Raw genomic sequence first — 21,557 nt, forward strand, 5'->3', positions numbered from 1 at the left:
TGTCCTTTGATGTAAATATATAATATTATCTTTTTACATCTTTGTATCTGGTGAATACCAGACTAGATCATCAATCACGTTCAGAGTATATTGAAGGTACAGTGCTTCATGGGTACAAATAGGTAGGGGTAGGCACAGTGCTTCAGGAGTATAGGTAGGGGTAGGCACAGTGCTTCAGGAGTGTAGGTAGGGGTAGGCACAGTGCTTCAGGAGTATAGGTAGGGGTAGGCACAGTGCTTCAGAAGTATAGGCAGGGGTAGGCACAGTGCTTCAGGAGTATAGGTAGGGAGGGGCACAGTGTTTCAGGAGTACAGGTATGGAGGGGCACACTGCTTCATGAGTACATATAGGTAGGGAGGGGCACAATGCTCCAGGAGTATAGGTAGGGAGGGGCACAATGCTTCAGGAGTATAGGTAGGGAGGGGCACACTGCTTCATGAGTACATATAGGTAGGGGTAGGCATAGTACTTCAGGAGTACACATAGGTAGGGGTAGGCATAGTGCTTCAGGAGTACATATAGGTAGGGGTAGGCACAGTGCTTCAGAAGTATAGGTAGGGAGGGGCACAGTGCTTTAGAAGTATATGAAGGGAGGGGCACAGTGCTTCATGAGTATAAGTAGGGAGGGGCACAGTGTTTCAAGAGTATATGTAGGGAGGGGCACAGAGTTTCAGGAGTATAGGTAAAGATGGGCACACTGCTTTAGGAGTAAATGAAGGGAGGGGCACACTGCTTTAGGAGTATATGTAGGGAGGGGCACACTGCTTTAGGAGTATATGTAGGGAGGGGCACACTGCTTTAGGAGTATATGTTTGGAGGGGCACTGCAGTGATTAAGGATTATAGGTAGGGAGGGGCACAGTGATTCAGGAGTATAGGTAGAGAGAGGCACAGTGATTCAGGAGTATAGGTAGGGATGGGCGTCATTTTAAAACAATCGAAAAATTTAGAAAAGACATTTACAGTTTAAATGAAATGATCATTTTTTTCTTTTAAAATGATCGTTTTAAAAACAATGTTGTTTAATTTTAAAAACCGTTTAACAACCATTAAAAAGTATTAATTGTTGCGTTTTTAAATCAATAAAACTGCCTCTTATTAGTTTTTAAAACGATCGTTTAATTTTCATGTTTTAGCATAGTTATTAAATAATCAAAAAGGTCAAAATTATGAAGTTTGCCTTCTTGCTATCATGTAAAATAACATTTGTCAAAATAATGTAATTTTAGAAATAATCTGTAAAATTATTTATTTGCAACATGGCAATTTTTCTGCTTTTGGATGCTACTGGAAATTTTGAGTTACAAGGTCGCAAAGGTGTAATAGTATAGCTCAAGAAATTATAATTTACCTGGTCCTCTCGCCATAAATATTCCTCTCATATCTGGTTCTTCAGGATCATAACCAGCGACTCCCATCTTCGTCTGCTCAATCAATCTCTGGGGGTTGTAACCACCTAAACAAAAGATAATTTTTAAATAGACTTTGTGAAGTGCTAGTAGGGTTTCGAGCGAAAAAGAAAAAATTTCGCATTTTTCGCGAAATATTTTTTTTCTCGACCATTTTGTTTCATTTTCTAATGATTCATTCTCTTACGAAAAATGCGAAAAAAAATAATGCAACATTTCACGAATAAAATAATGCATTTAAATATAGATTTAAGATCAACAAGGAGACATCAGGCATTTCGCGAAATTTTTTTTTCGCGAAATTTCGCTTCATTTATTTCCCCGAAAAAAATGCGAAATTTCATGAAAAAGTTTGCAAAATGTGACCGGAAATTTTTGCATTTTTTTTCGTTCGTTGGAAAGTGCTTGGCTTTGCCCGTAGAACTTTAAAATTCAAATCAAAATCGATTTTTGAAATAAATGTTGAATTTTTTTTAGCCTATGCTACCCCTCAGGTACCCATATGTTATATTCGAAGAGAGAGAAAAAGGAATGTATTAAGGACTAAAATTAAAAGTGTCCACAATGGATAATCGGATTAAGCAGTCAGGATCAAAGATTATCTATTCTAAAGTTCCCAGCTCTGGTCTGAGAGGCACATTTGTTTGTTTCAGATGATTTTGTCCAAATCTTTTCTTCCTTTTTTTAATTGTCCAAGATTTTTATCCTTTGATAATGTTTGATAAAATATGGAGGATCGTTAACAACAATTAATTGTTCATGATAGTTGATTTTTAACGATAGCTGATCGTTACCGATAGTTGACCGTTAACGATAGTTGATCGTTAATGATAGTTGATTGTTAACAATAGCTGAGCGTTAAGGATAGTTGATCTTTAACGATAGTTGATCGTTAACGATTGTTAATCGCTAAAAAAAATTTCTATTTAAAAAAAAATCTATAAAATTGCTTGGCACGTTCTTAATTTGTTAAACCATTCGATTTACATTGTTTCAAAATCGTTAATTCCCATTTTTTATTTTTTATTTAAATTTTACCCTTTGTGAATATTCCGGAGAATCTGAACGATTGTTAATCATTAAAGTCTAATCATGTGTGTGTACCCCTGTAAAAAAGTTGAATCTAAGTTTATGCAGATTGCAGAAAACCTTATCAGTCACTCTGCAGTTTGAACACGTACACAAGTTTCCTCTATTCAACATACAAACTTCTAAACACAAATTTTAACCAGAGAAGGCAACTTAAATGACTTAAAATTTAATAAACCCAGTTTCCAGAGAAGGCAACTTAAATATTTTTAAATTTGATAAACCCAGTTTCCGGAGAAGGCAACTTAAATGACTTAAAATTTAATAAACCCAGTTTGAGAAACTACCCTAAACCAGAGCAATGATTGATCGCATCAAATTCTAATTTTGATATTTCAGTCTTTGCCGATTTGAACTAGCAGAATTTAAGGTTTGAAACATCAAAGGTCTCCGATAGATTGTACAGTGTAAATAGACCCATTTCACTTAAAAAGTTCTTTGCTAAGTTACTAGTAACAATATCTGATTTATAACAACATCAAAACGCTTGAGTATTGCAATAATGTCGTCTTTCTATTCCATTGTTTTCTGGTGATGACTGTATGTCGGAGTGTGTGGCGAGTATAATCAGCGTCTTTTATGTTGTATTAAAAACTTCCAAATTTTAAACTACAACTTAAATTTTTTCTTCTAAGAAAAAAAAATCTTAAAAGTTCTTGTATATTTGTACTCCAGTTTCGTATCTTAAAGTTTTGGAATTCAAGTCTACATTTAAATTTGAAACAAAATGTTGTGAAAAAACCCGAATTTAAGATCTAAAAAACTTGGCGTTTAAAGTAGCAAAGTTCTTAAAATTCCGAGTTCATGAAATTTTTCTGTGATTTTTTAACAGAACTAATCTTTAATCTTTGGGACAGAAACAATCTCAAGAACTGACGAGGGTCAACCCAGACCGAAATATATTTTCAATAAATTATGGAACTAACATCTATTTTTTTACTCTACAGAAGTTTGGTCCATCACCATCACCGAATTTTAAAAGAACTAAAGCCTTTTCCCTTCTTAGTGAACCGATGATTTTTGGCTTCATAAATTCTAATACAAGTATATTTCTGATATTTCGTCCAGAAACAATGCTTCAAGCCAAAAATAATAGGAAACAAGACCTGGACCCAAATTTCAGACTGTTAAATGCTCAAAGATGCTTAAAATCCCTATTAACTGTTTTTAACAAAGGTTTCACTGTTTGAGATGAATTATCATATTGTACGAAAACTCACCGTTTCTATCCAGGTAGGAAGGTCTCTGAACGTCTGATGTACTGCTCAGGATAACAGTACCCGGAGAAGCTAGAACCAGTATTGGTGGAGTATTCTTGCTTAGTTTGTAGTGAAACCTCTCAGGGATATCAGGGTGATCAAATACCTAGATAAACAAACACTAAATTCTATATTCGTTGAATTTTAGTACCTGTATTCCTTAAATTTTACAACCTGTATTCTTTGAATTTTACTACCTGCATTCCTTGAATTGTATTACCTGTATTCCTTGAATTTTACTACCTGCATTCCTTGAATTGTATTACCTGTATTCCTTAAATTCTAATACCTGTATTCCTTGAATTTTACTACCTGTATAATACAGGCTGTATTCCTTGAATTTTACTACTTGCATTCCTTGAATTTTACAACCTATATTTCTTGAATTTTAGTACCTATAATCCTTGAATTTTTCTACCTATATTCCTTGAATTTTAATACCTATATTGCTTGAATTTTACTATCTATATTCCTTAAATTTTACCACCTATATTCTTTGAATTTTAGTACCTCTATTTCTTAAATTTTACTACCTGGATTCCTTGAATTTTACTACCTGTATTCCCTGAATTTTACTACCTGTATTCCTTGAATTTTACTACCTGTATTCCCTGAATTTTACTACCTGTATTCCCTGAATATTGGAGAGCTCTTCTATAATCTGTTGTCTAAACTCTTTTCCCCTGGGATACACAGCTGCATGGGACCCACTCCCAACCACCCACCTAATCAATCAATCAATCAATTATTCAATTAAGCAACTCAAGCTAATTAACACTGTCTTAAACCAATTAATATAGAACTCAATTTGTCTTTCATTTTTAATAATCAAGCAATGTGATGTATAGTTTTAGAATTTTATAATAAGAGATATGTATTTTAATTAGTTAAGAATAGTTCAGCTTTATAACTGAATTTGGTAGCTGAATTAGGTAAGAATAGTTCAGCTATTTGTTCTGTGCTGCCGAGCTTATCTGATTGAAACTTTAAATCGCACAATTTAAAGATACATTTTAGCATGTCCAATAAAATTGAAACTAAGAGAAATGTGATTTAGAATTGGACACCGAGTAATAATGTTCCAGCAAGCGTAGTAATTGTTTACAAGTTTTACAAACCTGAAAACCTGTAATTTGCTATAATTAGAAATATGCAAACTTCGCTAGTTCTAAAATTTGCACAAACAAGCTAAAGGGACTTTTATATTTGATTCATTTGATCCTCCATTTAAAGATCATGCCTGATTCAAACTTTAACCCTTATCTGAGTAATGATAGAGAAGATATTTTGAATTTTCTACATTTAAAATGTGCGGAATGCATAATATCTTCAAAACGCTTTATTAAAGTTGATTGAGAGACATGTCCGATTCACGATTGTACCCTTTAAACCGTTATCCGGACAACGATGAGGTAGATTCCCTCATTTGTATAGCTGAAGATCGAGTGCCGGTGTGGCGTTATTTTTGGGTAAACGTGAAATAATGGTAGTAGGCTCTACGCAGCAAATTTTTCTGCGAAATTCACGCACAATTCTGTGAATGTAAACTGTAAATTAAGTGAAAGCATTTCTCATATTTGAGAATCAATCAACTTTTGCTGAGCGGCAGACAGTAAAAATCAATTGTTTTAACATTAGGGATCGTTATTACAACTTAGTTTACGTAATTAAGTTAATTGTTAAGATTCTGAAACTTGCAACTAATGAGTTAATGTTATAGTTAATTACTTCTGTACAACTATAGTGTACATTTTAAGTGTGTAAATTTAGTTTCTAATTTAGAAATTTCAGGTAAAATACCAGATTTCTGTTGAGCTCATTGCCGTAAACTGTAAAAATATGCGCGGATGCCGCGGAAAATTTGCTGCGTAGAGCCTACTACCATTATTTAACGTTTACCCAGAAATAACGCCACACCGGAGACTCAAGGTTACAGTGTACACTGTACACTCCGTGCTAGTGGACACTCCGTGCTAATGTACACTCGCACGGTTTCTTCGCACCTAATTTCCTGCTTTATAAATTAGAATATTTACGAAATCCTTGATCAAACGAAGATTTAAAGGGTATCGTTGTAAATTGGACTTGTCACTCTATAAACGAAAGGTATCTTTAAATTACGCTTACAGTCCCTTTAAATATTAATTTTAGAAAGAAACCCCAAGATGTTTTTATCCTTTCTGCTCGGACAAGAAATAATGGGGTACCATTGTTACGCGGTCACGGTTTAGTTTTCTACAAACTCGTTTTAAATCTAGAGAAAGCTATGCTAGTTAAGCACAGGTAAACCTAGGCATTTATAAGACATAGGTCCCGTTTCTTTGGATAAAACAGCAACTTAACAAAAATCAAAGAAAAATTCATTATAATTTAAAATTTTTTAGATTAATATAAAAAAGGCGTTTTATAAACTATAATAGCATTGAAATGAAAAGCGAGATTTTCTTGTAAAGTAACTTTTTACTTTAATTTTTCTAATTCTTATTTCTTTTCAACTTTATAGTGTAAATCTTCAAACTCTTAAGCTTTGACTTGAAGGGTCTACAACATCAGGTTGCAAAGAAAAAGGAATTATACAATTAGAGTTTGATGTGAGTAATGAGTTCCATTTAAAAAATTTGAAATAATATCTTTGTATTAAAAGCTTGGTTTTGAAGTTCTATGCTATTCTTTAAATATAAATTCTGACCCTAAGCCTCAGTTGCTTGTTTATTTAAACCATTTGTATTCTAGTTAGAAATATTTTCACCCACAAACTCAAACATTATTCCTTTCAATGTTCCATTGTTGGAAAAAGGAATTGAGTCATAAACTCCTATTTTCTAATCCCTATATCTTTGCAACCCACTTTCTAGATTTTTCAAACAATGAATTCATGTATATATCAAATAGGATAAATTGCAAACATATTGCAGATTAGAAAACTAGAGTTTGTAGCAAGAAATAAGTTTTTGTTTTGTTTTTTGTTTTAAAGCATCTAGAAAATATCCCAATTTAGTTTTATAATACCTTAAAGTTCTCGCAACACTAACAAATGTAAAATAAAATTGTAAACATATGCCGTCAAAGTTACACAATTAAAACCAATCCGCGAGTTTAAACTAGGGTTTCCAATCGGAATTCCATTGCACGGAAATGCGTGCAATTGTTCGCAATGGTTGCTTCCGCTTGCGCAATTTCATTGCGCGGAATTGTGCTATAATTTACGAACAATAAAACAGTTAAATACTCTGGGAAAACTATGGTACAGAAAGTACATATATAATGTCGTTACACAGCAACAAATTTTAGTTAGTAACTTATTAAATCACTTATTAAATTCAGTTCATGGGCCTGCTTGAGTCTACATGCGTTGGAAACCCTAGAACTTTTTACACAGAAAAAAAACACACAAAAATTGACTAGGATATGGCCTTCAGAGGCGTATTTAGGGGGGGGGCTATTGGGGCTAAGCCCCTTCCCTGGACCAGTGAAATCTATTGATTTCAGGGGATTTTCATGCCCCAATGGGTACTGAGCCCCCGTGCTGAGCCCCCCCCTGGAAAGAAAAAAATTAAGCCTCGACAAATTCCTGAATACGCCCCTGATGGCCTTCATAACTTTATTTTGCTGAGGAAAATCATCTCAGATTCTTGTAGAATAAATAATTTGACTATTGAAAAAGGAGCAAAAAAACAGCCCATTGCTACTAACTAACCTGACATTTTCTCTTGAAAGTGTATCTGAAAGTTGAATTTTTCTGATCTCCATTTCTTCTCCAGATTCTGAAACATCCAGAATAAGAATAAAGATAAGAGAAACCGGTTCGACTTAAAGGGATTGTAAGCGTGATTTGAAATGACCCAGCATGCTAACAAGGGCACTGTCTGATTTACAACGGTACCCTTTAAAGCTTTATCAGATCAGAAGTGTGAAAGCTATCGTCGTTTTCATGACTGTGTTAAATTCTGATTATTTATCCATAGATTCTTATGAGCAAGAAATGCGCAAGTTTGTTTTGGAAAATAAAACAGAAATAAGAAAACCTTTACATGAATGGTTACTTAAAATTATGCTAAGAGAAAGCCAGTCACCGAAGTGTGCAGACGGTTCTTTCCAAGGAGTATGGAATAGAAGGGAGATACAAATGACCCAGCCCGCCCTACCATATGATTATACATGCTTTGCAGACGGTACTTCATTTGTATATGAAATATTTCTCTGATGTACAATTACCACGTATACAATAATCTATTCTGAGCTGAAAACTTTAGAATGGTGGATATCAGGATTAATGCTTAATACGTTCCTTTTCTTAATATCCAGTTTAAATATTGCTTGTTCTCCACATGAATTTAAACTCCAGAAAAGTTAACCGATCGGATATCTGGATATTTCATTCTAAAGTTTTCAGCTCTGAACATTTCTTATTCTAATGAAGTACCGTCTGCAAAGCATGTAATATCACAAGGTAGGGCAAGCCGCGTCAGTTGTACCTCCCTTCTATTCCATAATCCTTGGTTTCTTCCTTATGGTAGTGCATGCGCACGTGACATATGCTTTAAACATACAGTCTAAGTCCTATCTGCTCAGCATCTATGACACATAATAAACTTTTTTTGATTTAATTATTGTTTATTATAGATTTTTAAAGCATGTTTAAACAAAAAAGTCTACAGTAAAACCCTTAATAACGAATACATCGGAAGAATCTATCAAATGTCGTCTTGACAATTTTTCAATGAGTTTTATACTATATTACGTAAATTTCAGTAATTGCTAAAATAAATAAATATGCCATGAATATGCGGGAACAGTTTTAAAGAGTTTTATATAATCATTTGATTAAAAAACTAAATATCTGCAACATTTCATTATCAGAAAGTGAAGAATACGACATTTGATGAATTCGTTCGATGTATTCTTTATTAAGGGTTTCACTGTACTAAAACATAATTTTTTAAAAATCAAATATGCACAGTGCACAAATCGCGATTCTCAAAGAAATTACATATTTTTTAATTATTGACAAAATTTAAATTTAAATTTTTTCTTTTTTAATTTTTCAAAAATGTTCAAATCTTACTATTTTCTTCACTCACCTGTCAAATCCGTCCTGCGAGGCGGAGCTGCCTGGGACATTCCATGATCTGAGAGAATGACGACATTTACAATATCAGCCATATTTGTCACGTTGAGTCGATCAGAAAGATGGCTGATCGCAAGATCCAACTAAAAAAATATCTTTTAAATAAAAAAACTAAGTTTGCAATAATTCTTAAGTTTGTTAGTAACCGAATGGGTGTTAGATTGTTTCCACATTTCATTCGCTATCTCTCATACTTCGTTAGAAAGATAAAATTTACATTGTTTTTATGTAAGAAAAAAAATTATGTAGTTATGACTCTTCTTTTTTTCCAAACATACATTGCTCTCAATTATGGTTCTGTAGTAGTGGCTTGCGGATTTATCAAACAGTAAATAAATCAGAAACTTGTCAGAATTGAACACTATTTCATATAGGAAAAACAAAGATATCTATTTCATAGTGGCTCAGATAAAAGTTTAAAGGTTACTCTTGTAAATTATGCATGCAACTATTCAAGATACTATTTGAAATACGTCGACAGACATTGAAGATTTAAAGAATTTTTCTTCTTGAATGAAAATTCTCAATTGTATCCATTTGTAATTTGTTTTCATAACTTTCCATTTACATATTCTCAACAAAACTCTCTTCGTATAAATTAGATATCCATGATTTTGTTTTTTGAAAAATTATAATTTTCTTTTGTGGTTTTTCTGCAAAAGAGACTTGCACATTTCCTGCTTTCCGGCTACACTCCCTTTCATGCTCAAACTTATCCAAATTCCCCTCTCAGTTCAGCAGTCGGCAAGAACAAAATGTTTGAAAAGCCTATCTTAGAAAAATAATTAATTTGGCGGATTAAAAGTTTTCATCGACAAAGAAGTATAAGAGGAAAACTTGGTAAAAATATAATCAATTCTTGTAATAAAGATTTGCCTTTGCATTTACAAAAATATATCATAAAAAACATATCTCCAAAACCTCCAAAGTGTATATACTGAAAAAAACAGAAGGCCCCTCCCCCTCCCACAGTTTGTTAAGGGTTAATTTTGATGCATATACTATTAAATCGTCGAAAATAAATTAATCTATAAAAAGTTTTTGCCACAATCTCAATGTTCTAATCCCTATTTCTTTGCAACCTGATGGTGTAAAATTTTGATATTCCAAACTTAATTATTTGATCTAACATATTTCATAGTTTGAAATAGCAAAGATCTACGACATTGCATTGCAAAGACATAGAGACATATGAGAGTTTGTCACAAAAACTCCTTTGATAAGTACAGCCCCAAAACGTAGAATAACAATTAAAAAATAAAAGTATCTTTTTGATTATAGGAGTTTGTAGGAAGTAAATTCCTGATTTACATCAATCAGTAAGAACGTATCTCGTTTTCATCAAAAATTGTAATTCTGTTCTATAAATTCCTAAGTAATTATGATAGAGAATCCACTACAGCATCAATAATTTATGGTTTTCACCTCTTTTACTTTATCTTCCAACTGACTTGAGTTCGGTCCATAATCCTCTGCAGCTCGTTCCAATGAGTCCTCATAGATCTTGAAAAAAAGTTTCATAAAAATATCCATGCTGTCCTGAGATGAGATTTTAAAAGCTTAAACCCGTGAAAACCCTAAACACGGGCTTAGATAGAACCCAAGTCAGGATTGGTTCTGATTCGATCAATGAGAGACTGTTTTGCAAGCTTTCTCTCTGTAGCAGACAGAATGCCGTCAGATCAGCTGTGACAAGGAAAATTAAAACTTTATGTAGATACATTATTTTAATAGTATGTTTATTTTATATATTTAATAAATTTTGACACCACAAATAATTCCCGAGATTTAAATGTACAAATATAAAAGATTTTACGAAATTTACCATCATCAGCTGCTGAAGACTCAAGCCTTAAAGAGAGAAAAACCCAAGATGGTTGGTTCTTACTAAACTCAAGGCCATCCAAAACCCGGGTCTTGACTTGAGCTGTACTTGGGTCTAAGCTGACGCAAAGACTGGGTTTTACTCGGGTTTAAGCTTTTAAAATTCATCTCTGTTCTGCCGTCGGATTAAGGGAGAAACGGACTAGACATGGTAGTTTAGTGCAGTATTGAAGAGAAAAACTTTAGGATTTATTTGATACCAATGAGATTTTTTTACTGTGTGCAATTTTTACATAAGAAAGTAAAGTAGTTTGTAATATTTCACCAGTTGTTTCAGTCAGCAGCAGAAAAATTTTCTTTTTACAATTATTACATAACATGGACAAAACATGTAACAAACACTATTCTACAAGCTAGTTGCATGTTACAAACAGGCTGAGAAAAAAAATTAACTACATATAATGCACTTTCAGCTCAACTGTCATGTCTAACAAGTTACTCCCTTTAAAATCTGAAAGATATACTGTACAATTTGTTATAGCTCTGATTAAAAGTCAGCTCTGTATATTCAAATGGAATGATAATAAGAGTTTTATCTTTTATCCGTTTTTTAAAATTATTTATCCGGTACCTGCAGAATTCGATTTGAAAAAAACTGATGCTTGAAAAACTGAAAATGCGATGCTAAACTTTGATGCAATTCATATTTTTAGAATTAGGCAAAGATTTTATACTTATATTAACATTTTTCTTGCAGTGTAGGGGTATAATTCTTATAATATTTGATGGCTTTTCAACTGCGACGAATTTTGTTTAACGTAACAAAACAAAAACTGTTCGCAAAGAAATTGAACCTTTGTCACAATCTTTGATTTCCTAAGCCTTTTATTTTCTTGGCCACCCGAAGATCTTAGATATTTCAAACCATCAACTCTGTTAAATCAAATAACTTATGTTTGAAATATCAAAAGTTTACGCAAAGATATGTGGATTTAAACATATGATTTTGTGGCAGAGACTCAATTCTTATCCTTGTTGATATTGGTAAATGTTCAACAAAAACTTGGACCAAAGGAATTGAGTCTTTGTCACAAACTTTGATTTTCTAATCACTATATCTTTGGAACCAAATGTTGTAGACCTTAGATATTTCAAACTATGAATTCTGTTAAATCAAGTAATCAGAGTTTGAAATATCAAAGGTTTACAACATCGGGTTCTAAAGATATTGGGGGTTAAATATTTGATTTTGTTACAAAGACTCAATTCCTTAGTCCAGCCGTTTTGACGTTTTTAAATAAAAAAACACCCAGACAAGGTATTGAAAATAAGTTTAGAAGATCTACTTAAAGAAATTGATGACTTAATTTCATTTTCAGTTTAGAATTCAGGATTAAAATCCTCAGTATGATGTTTAAAAATAATTGTATTCTGTATGTTAAGTGTTTGCTCAGGTAAATGATTAAATCGGGAAACTATAAACTCTATAAATATAGAGTTACTTTAAAATATGTCTGCATACCCTTCTATATATTTAATACATGAATAGACTTTTGTTAAGATCTATCCTGCTGGAGTAGAAGAAAGACAATATCTTTCTTAATCATGCATTTGTAAAAAAAAGATATTTTTCAGAAGGCAAAAACCTCAGTTGGAACTTTTAAAATGCTAATATTTAATCTGAGATTTTGTTTTCTTTTTCTCAAACCTGTAAAGTTTACCGGACCAACAATTCTTTTGTTGAAAATTTTAGAATTTTAAAATATCTTTCTTCATCGAAAACAACCTTCCTTTTCAATCTCTTTTATTCTCTTCTATTTTCCCCATTTTTTATGTTAGTACGCTTTCTGGGCACTTTGCGCTCATCTTCTTTTTCAACTGTGAACTTTGTGTACGTTGTGTACATTGTAAAGCAAAAACAAACAAAAAAGTTAGCGGATTTAAAACAAATATTTCGCGGATTTTCTAAATTTAATGAAAATCGAAGTTTTGATCATTCATAAACCTTCCCTGTGAAATGTGAAGTCCTACACAACATTTGGGCCCAATCGGTTCAGCCGTTTTGACGTTTATTGGATACAAACAAATAAACAAACAGACATTCAGACACCCAGACAAGCAAAGTAGATATAAAGATTGTATGGTGAATTCTCCATTGCTTCTTATCAGCAAGAAATGACAACATTTGAAATAAACAAAAACATGAATTTCTAATTTATACTTTATCAGATAAAGCTTTTAAGGGATACCGTTGTAAATCGGGTATTTGGGTCACATGAAATTATGCTTACAGTCTCTTTAACTTAAAAGGAATTGAAGACGGAAATAGTTTCAAAACGTTTAATTCTACAGTGATACAAAATTATAGATAATCTTTATATTTTTCAATGGTGGTTTTCTGTAAAAACGATTAGTGGATTTTTTCCATCGGAATATTTAACATGTTTTAAAATTACATCTTTGCTTTAGCTTTTTGGTGTCCCCTACAGTAAAGTAACTCTTTTAGATTAAAGTGATGTTGACAAAAAACAGAATGATTATATTTTCGTTTTTAAAAGCATAAAAATAAAAATTTTGCATCTTTTCGCATTTCGTTCGCTCGTGAAAAAATGCGAAAATGTTCGCGAACTTGTTTCGCGAATAAATGCAAAATTTTCGCAAAATAAGAAATGCGAAAATTTCTCAAAAAATTTTGCGACATGACAAATGTGAAAATTTTTGGTAAAACAAAATGCGAAAATTTTGCGATAAAAATACGGGAGAGAAAGCCTTTTTGCGCAATTAATTGTTGCAGCTACAAAACTTATAGTATTGTAGCTGCAACAATAGAGGAGCTAAAAGGTCTCAAAGTTCTACCAGTAATGTCGCAAAAATTTAACCTTCTTTGATTTGAGTTTTGGTTAGAAATTAAAAACTAAAATTTTCTTTTTACTTTTTATTACATTTTAAATGATCTTGTCTGTCCTATAAGGCTTGTCAATGAGAAATGACTGAATTAAATCAAAATTGGTAAAAATAGAAAAGAAAAATTGTGCCAAGGATCTTGGGTTTGTTTTCTCAATTCTTGAACAAATACCCCACCCCTTCCCCTCTCTTCTGACATCATACTCCTCCCCTTCATCCCCCCCCTATCTCCTTCTACCATCTCCTTCTTCACACATCAATACTTTCTTATCTGAAAACCTTTGTCTTTAGAATACTTCAGTAAAAACAAAACAACAACACTGTAAATCTAAAAACATTAATTAATTCTTTTATTCGATTATTTACTGGGAAATTTATATCTTTTATGCATATGTTTTATATAATATATGTACATATACATATTTATTGCATGTTTGTCTAAACTCAAAAGTTCAGATTCCAAGAAATTGATAGTTTTAGTCAGTAATATTATATTTGAATAGAAGAAAAGAAAAGCAAATAATGTTAAAAATCAACTATTCCATGGTAAAAATAAAAACTGGCAAAGAGAAGATGATGGAAAAAACTAAATTTATGACCTTCACCAACCATCTCCTTCTTGCAAAATTGCTGACCAAGTTTTAAACAGTGAATAATTATATTGATGAGAAAGTACACAAGGCCTGCCGGGCATTAATGGGACTATTAAGCACAATGTCGTCCTTGAAAAAGGTAGAAGAGAAGAAACTGCAAACCATATTTTGAAGAACTAGCTTCAAGGTGGAAAAAATGGATATTTGTGAGTTTACTAGTCCCATTGGAAACAAATAGCCAAAATGCAAACACACAAAAGCTGAACAAGTATGAACATTTTATCACAGATATAACAACTAGGGCTGTGTCTGTTCAGTGTTCACCCTTTTGAAATCGGCTTAAGAGGATATATCTCACCATCAAATAAAGCAAATCTAAAAAAACTGCATAAGTTCTGCAAACCCAGTGTTAGTTTCAAAGAAATGTGCGAAAATCTATCAAGCCTTGCAGAGCAGAGTGCTGTCATCATAGCACATTTTTAGAAAACGAAAAACACTAGACTGGGACCAAGAAACTCCATTTCTGAAAATCACCTAGCTGAATAACTAAACTATACTCATGCTGAAAATCTGGAATGGCACCTGTTTTTTGGCAAACCCAGTCAATTATAAAATGCGATATTCAGAGAAAAAAGTACAAGTATTAAATTGTAAAATTTTATATTGTTTAATGTAATTTTGCTTTAGACAAATATATGTAAATGATGGATATATCAATAAAAACTGACGAAAAGAAGAAGATGGACAAGAACTGGATTTATGATCAACTAGGGTAAGAAACTGTGAAAGAAAGCTGTTCTCGAAAATCTGAAAAGTTTCAATTGTTACAACTATAGAGAGTAGAGACAGTCTGCAGCTTTGATGGTTTCAAAAGAATCTTAGATGCTTATTTTAAAACTGTATGCTCGATAATTTTGTAATTATTACATTATGCAAAAAAGTTTTAAAATATTAAAAAATCAAAATCATTTTCAAAAATTGTTTGTTTTTAGAAATATTTTTTGCATAATTCAAATAATTAAACTTATTGAAAATTAGATTTTACTACCGGCCAAACAAATCTTGAATGTTTTAAACGGGTGTTAAAAACATGTCCATCAGTAGTTTTAAACAAGAAATAAAAATTATGTTGGACCAATAAAACAAACAAAAAAACATTGTTTCAATCAAAATATAGAAAGAAAACAGAACAACTATTTATGAAAGTGTAATAATTATTGCTTTATTAATGCCTTAACACATTTTTTTCAAGTTAAGTGTTTGGTTTTAATTAAACCCAATCTTTTTTTGTTGTTATTAAACTATAACAATCCGTTTTTTGGACTAGGATTATTTTATTTAAATTTTATTTTTTCAAACATATCTAAATCAATTAAACTAATCCCGAATCGGTGGATTCGCCATGTCTGCTTGTTTCCATAAAACGTCATTACGGCTGAACCGATTGGGCCAAAAATTATGATAAAAAATTTTAGAAATTGTATCTCACCAAAAATTTAATTTTCTAAATAATTTGAAAGTAAAATACTTACAATGGCTGCATCGAATTCACTTTGGAAATTCATCAAAGCCTTGTCCACATTTATTCTATAATAAAAGAATTTTAACAATTTACAAATTAATTTTCAACAACCTATTTTGTAAAATTCAACTACTCGAAAATAGGTAATTATTTTTTTCTTTTCTTACTTGTCACAAACTCTTTTCTTTAAATCTTTGCAACATTTGATATTTCAAACTGTGAATTTTGCCTATGCAAAAAGTTTGAAATATAGCAAAGGTTACAAAGACATATCGATTTTGATACCATTACCTGAGCTGAAAACTTTAGAATGGTGGATATCGAGATTAATGCTTAATCCTCTCTTTTCCTTAATATCGAGACTAACCTAATCTTGTATTTGTATCCGGAAAAGTGTATCAAATTCAACCACTCAGAGTCGCGTATATGAAGCCGATAAATTTGAAACTTTGCGCCATTTAAGATTAATATACAGAAACGGGAGGAATTCTCTAATTTAGAAAACCGGTTTTTGATTTTTCTCTACTATATCCAAGAAAGAACAGTTAAAGAAGAAAATCCAAAGTGTGTCCATTGGATACTTAGATTAAATAATCGGGATTAAGGATATCTCATTCTAAAGTTTTCAGCTCTGTTTGGTTAATATGTTTCTATTTTAAAAGACTAGAAAAGTACATACTCTAAATTGAAAACCAATTCTACTATTTCCCCGTATTTTATTTCCCCAATGTGTTTTTCCCCAGATTTGGTTGAAAGGCTCCAATCTAGGAGTATATATAGATATAGAAATATGAAGAGATATCTATTAAATCAGTCAATTTTTAACATGAATTAAAACCTTTGTATCACAGTCATATTTTATCCTAATTCAATATTTTTATTGGATTCCATCAGAAATTCATAAAATAAATAAAAAAGATTTTCTACGCCAATTCTATCAGATTCGTAGATTCGTATGTGAAAGTAGAGGGGTACTCAAAAAACTTTAAAATAGGAGGAAGATTTTCATGCAATTTTTTGTATATTTAAAGCATTAAGCTTTACGAATATCTTAAAATTTAACTTATCAAGTGGAATAAGTGAATGTGAAAGACTACATTTGCTTTGTTTCATGGTCATTGGACTTATTTAAATATCACTAGGTCATCTTTTATTTCATAGTTTTGTGGGGGGCCACTGTAGGCAAGCCAAACTGAGCCCGCGATTTAAAAAATTCGGGAGAATACGGCTCGGGTCTAAGCTGTCGTTGGGCCTTATTTACGACTTGAGCTTTAGGATTCAAGCTGCATATTATTTTCCCACAGAGTCGAGTTCAAAAACCGGTTTAATATTCTATTTGGCGGATTTTCATGGAAGGAATTGGCGCATTCCCAGTTTTTATGAGAACAAGACGCAACATTGAGCCTTATTCTCCACTAAAACCAACCAAGGTCGGTTTTATTTTCATTGGGCCTAACTCCTTAAGTCGAGCCGAAGATCTTGCAGCTGTCAATCACGTGACACAGGCTGTCTTCAGAGTTGGGTCGAAGATCGGGCCTTAAAGTCGGGTTTCAGGAATTACGGCACGAGCCGAAGTTTTTAAATCGTAGGCTCTGATGGAGTAAATAAGTATAATTTACAATTAGCGTAAACAAAATCTATGTTTCTAACTTGGAAACCCAGCTTTGCCTGTAAAAATCAACCCACTAAACCTATAGTTCTAAACCCAAGCTATAAACATTCCCGTGGTTCTCCCAAGTTCCACAATAAAATTTTAGGCAAATCGGGGTTCGTGAATTATGAGTTTTGATCGGACATCCAAACAAGAGTTCAAATGATAATGTACTCATGCATGATAAGAAATAAATTCTAACATTTAATGAGAATAATATCAAAATTATCAAAATCATATTAAAATTTAAAAAAGTTTGTTTAAATCAGGAACAGATTTGTTATAGATATATAACGATGTGTATGATATCCATAACATTACAGCTCATATGTATAGGTTTTAGAAAATTTTATCTTTTTATTTGATTTTTTTAAATACTCCAAGTTACGAATAAAATTTGTACTGACCTCAGGGTTTTAGTTCCATCCTTCTGATACAAGTTTTCACAAAAATCAAACCTGGTTTATTTAACAAAAATTCTATCTTTTTAAAATAAAAAATCGACTTATTAAAGAAAGTGTTTGCGAAAAATGAAAGGGGGTATAGGCTTACGGCGATAAATAATCGCTTCTGATCGCTACTAATCTTACTTCTATCTGCTGCGTATATATGGAAAAAATTGTTAAAAACGTCTCATACCGAAGAACGAAGCGTTCATACAAATTGAAGAAGTTGGGACATATGACTTGGATCGTAAAAAAATCAAATTCATATCAAACAAATGATTTAGATATTAAATCCTATGGTCATCAATTATCTTTCGACGCATTTGTTTATAGTTGATATTTCATAATATTTTTTATTTTGTGTATTTTAAAACTTTTACGGATTTAAAAATGGCGAGAGAAGTAGCTGAACCGCGTAGAGTAAGTTAAACCAATGAGAAGTGGTTCAACTCATTCTGTGCACTTCAAAACGCATAATAAATCTGCAAGAAACCAGCCAAAAATGCATGAGAAAAGATCAATTAAAAATTAAATCTAGAAAAAAAAGACATAATTGTAATCTAAAGTGTACATGATGGCCCAAGCCTTCATTTATATTTGAATTAAATCTATGGAATGTATGTATTACTTTAAAATATCAAAAGGTCCAGAAAAACTAGAGCTAGCTATAGGCGAGTGTTCAGGTCTTTAGCGCCCTAAATGGCTAATCATATAATGAATACATCTGAAGATATTTTTTCTTTATATTTTTAATCTTTCTATTGTATGAGTACTTGTATTAAGTAAAGAGGTTTAGAACGTGTCTAGATGAGCCAGGTTGAAGATTGAAGAGGGTTTAACACAATGTAAAGAGGATCTTAACCAATAAAAGGAATCACTTCAATCTAAGAAAAGAACGTGAACAGTTGCTACAAACTCTATTTGTTTTATCTTTAAATCTATACATTTTGATATTTCAAACTTTTTTTGTAATAGCTAACGAAACAAGTTTTAAATATACCGCATTGGTTGGCGATTATATCAATACAATGAAGAAAACTTTTACTAATAATGTTTTGATTCCTAAAAAGCATTTTTCAAATTACAAGTTTACAAGTAAACAAAGAAACTCTGTTAATTTTCTTTGTTTTAATGCTGATGTGCAGTTTCTGTTGTTTAAAAGATTGGTAGAAATAAAAATTGAAAAAGTGCATGCACCCCTGACCCCTTAGTAAAAGTAAATTCAACCTAAAGTTTGACCGCGTCAACCTTGTTGCACCGGCTAGTCATATCTGCTTTATTTAACCAATGTCCGGGCGATACAGTACAAACTGAGACTGGAAAGGGTGACCCGGCTCGGAAATTCAAATGTACTATGGCTGCCCGTGAGAGAGTTGTCTTAATCGTTGTATTAGGTCTGTATAGTTTACACCATTAGGTTGCGAATATATAAGTTTTAGAAAATAAAAGTTTATGATAGGTGATCAGATCCTTTGTAACCTCGTAGCTCCCATAGTTTTCATAATACGCCCAAGTAAGAAAAAAGTTTTAGTTTTTTCTTTAGATAGAAAAATTCCTTAATCGTTTCTCTGCGTCGTAGGGTATATCGCATCGTCCCCACAAATACGCAGCAAATGTGACATCATGTTTCTTAGCAGTGGCCCACAACGGTTCATCCTGTAAAGAAATAGACTAGAGCTGGGAACTTTTGAGTTTGATACTTATAATTCCGATCCATAGATCTCGAAATCCACGCTGGAACACTTTTTTAAGCATCTATTAAAAAACATGACTTTTTATATCTTCATCTTTGTTATTCCTCGTCTAATAAAAGCAGCGCTCCCTTCAACCCCCGACTGGATGCGAATGCGGAATATCGAATAAAGTTAATCAAATTAACAAAAAATCGAGTTCAAGCTTGATCTCGATATCCTCAAAACAGCTTAGATTTAGAAAATTTGGTCCTGCTGATAATCTGAACGTCATAGAGTAAATAAAGTAGGTGTTAGTTCCACATTTTTTTGGAAAATGTATTCAGGTCCAGGTTGACCTTCTTTAGATCTTGAAATTTATTTATCAATTAGGATTCAAAATCTGTTTTCATAAAAAGAGTACTGAAGAAGTTTCTGGAATGCAAACATTGCAGAGTTTGTCATTGTATTTTCAATTAAAGAGGAATATTGCCGATTAACTACTGCACCCTCTCATATCTGGTCAATCTTCTGGAAGATAAGGTCACTTTTTTTCTTTAAAAGAAATTTCCTTAACTGATTCTTTTACAAAAATCCTCTAAAAAAATTAAAAATGCATTTCTCATTCATTCTTTTTCTAACAAAGTTATTGGTATGCAACAGAATTTACACTTTATGTTCATAATCGCACTATAGCTCCGATAACGCATTTTTAAGATTCAATTCTGACTCAATACCCAAAACATTCATCACATGTTTTTTTTTTCAAGTGCTTTCTCTTTTCAAGTGCTTTATCTTTTTAAGTGCTTTCTCTTTTTAAGTGCTTTCTCTTTTCAAGTGCTTTCTCTTACCTTCTGCCACCATTTCATGTGCTGAGTAGAACGCTGGTCCTCAATGTTAAAAAATGCTTGTCCTAAAAGAAATAAAATAAAGTTAATTTAGCATTTATCTAAATTCTATTTGAAAACCAGAAAGAATATTAAAAAAAATTTCAAATATGACATTTTTTAATTAATTTGTAGAAAAAATGTTTTATTTGTCGAACGATCGGGTGTTTATATGAAGAGATTGAAAAAGGTTTGTTAAAAAAGAAATTATTTAATTACCTGAATTATTTAATTACCTGAATTTCCAAGCTGTTTGTGAATTTCCGAATCATAAAACTGGTTTCCAACAATATCATGGTTTTCAGGGTACAAACCTACAATATATTTTTTTATATTCAAAGGGACAGTAAGTGTAACCTAAACCTTAGAAACCTAGAATACATAGAAAAACGACAATATCTTCTACATCATAGATTCAGGGGTATCGTTGTGAATCAAACATTGCCGTCTTTGCACTTTAAATTACGCTTACAGTCCCTTTACTACTAGGTAAAAGCTTGGCGCATTTAGAAATTAAATAGTACAGAGTCCGGATTTTATTGAATTTGAACCCCGTCTCAAATCCACCAAAAATTGGTTTTAATTGAGCGCCGGCTTAAATCTTGAAACATTGAATACAATTTCAAGTGGAACCAACCATATTTGAGCCGCGTCTCAAATTCTTTAAATTCGGCCTCAGAGTCCGGATTTTCTCGCATTTGAGCCACGTCTCCAACCCGCCAAAAATCAGGTGGCAAAGGAAATGAGTTTTTGCCACAAACTCAAATATTCTCATCCATATATATTTGCAACCAGATGGTGTAACTCTTTGATATTTCATCTAACAAAATTCATAGTTTGACATATTAAAGATCTACAACGTTCGGTTGCAAATATATATAAAGTAGAAAATTTGAGATTTTGACAATAACTCAATTCCTTTAACATTTGACATTTGTATAACAATAAGTTACATACTGACATACAACCTAACCAAGGCGGTATAATGCGTTAAATTGCGTTCGGCTGTTTTAATTTGAATTCAATCGCGTTGAAGTCTCTAAATCAACAATTTTTAAACAGAATTAGTTATCTCTTTTACTTTATATTTAAAATGCTAAGAGAAAAGAGAAAAGGTTTTTATTGATAGTTAGAGTTTGGTTGTTTTGGATTGAATTGAAAGTTAGGGTTTGGTTC

General features: G+C 32.1%; 1 protein-coding gene across 3 annotated transcripts in view; it reads right to left on the reverse strand.

Moving 5' to 3' along the window:
* The window catches only part of LOC111710709 (ectonucleotide pyrophosphatase/phosphodiesterase family member 6), a 67,038-nt gene that overhangs the window by 9,821 nt on the left and 35,660 nt on the right, over nt 1-21,557 (reverse strand). For 2 of the 3 annotated variants that reach the window (XR_002767111.1, XM_023484826.1), the window contains exons 7-18: nt 20,618-20,695; nt 20,346-20,407; nt 19,380-19,480; nt 17,786-17,836; nt 15,738-15,792; nt 10,310-10,387; nt 8,838-8,967; nt 7,454-7,520; nt 6,766-6,783; nt 4,382-4,481; nt 3,718-3,862; nt 1,351-1,455 (exon numbers count right to left, since the gene is read on the reverse strand). Coding sequence is in view for 2 of the 3 variants with exons in the window: in XM_023484826.1 (XP_023340594.1) it covers nt 1,351-1,455; nt 3,718-3,862; nt 4,382-4,481; nt 6,766-6,783; nt 7,454-7,520; nt 8,838-8,967; nt 10,310-10,387; nt 15,738-15,792; nt 17,786-17,836; nt 19,380-19,480; nt 20,346-20,407; nt 20,618-20,695 (990 nt within the window). In the remaining variant the exon portion in view is untranslated. The remainder of the gene's footprint in view (nt 1-1,350; nt 1,456-3,717; nt 3,863-4,381; nt 4,482-6,765; nt 6,784-7,453; nt 7,521-8,837; nt 8,968-10,309; nt 10,388-15,737; nt 15,793-17,785; nt 17,837-19,379; nt 19,481-20,345; nt 20,408-20,617; nt 20,696-21,557) is intronic. The other variant, XM_023484827.1, reaches the window with a different exon arrangement.

Source organism: Eurytemora carolleeae, unplaced genomic scaffold (genome assembly GCF_000591075.1).
Source record: "Eurytemora carolleeae unplaced genomic scaffold, Eaff_2.0 scaffold1066, whole genome shotgun sequence".
Classification (NCBI taxonomy): domain Eukaryota; kingdom Metazoa; phylum Arthropoda; class Copepoda; order Calanoida; family Temoridae; genus Eurytemora; species Eurytemora carolleeae.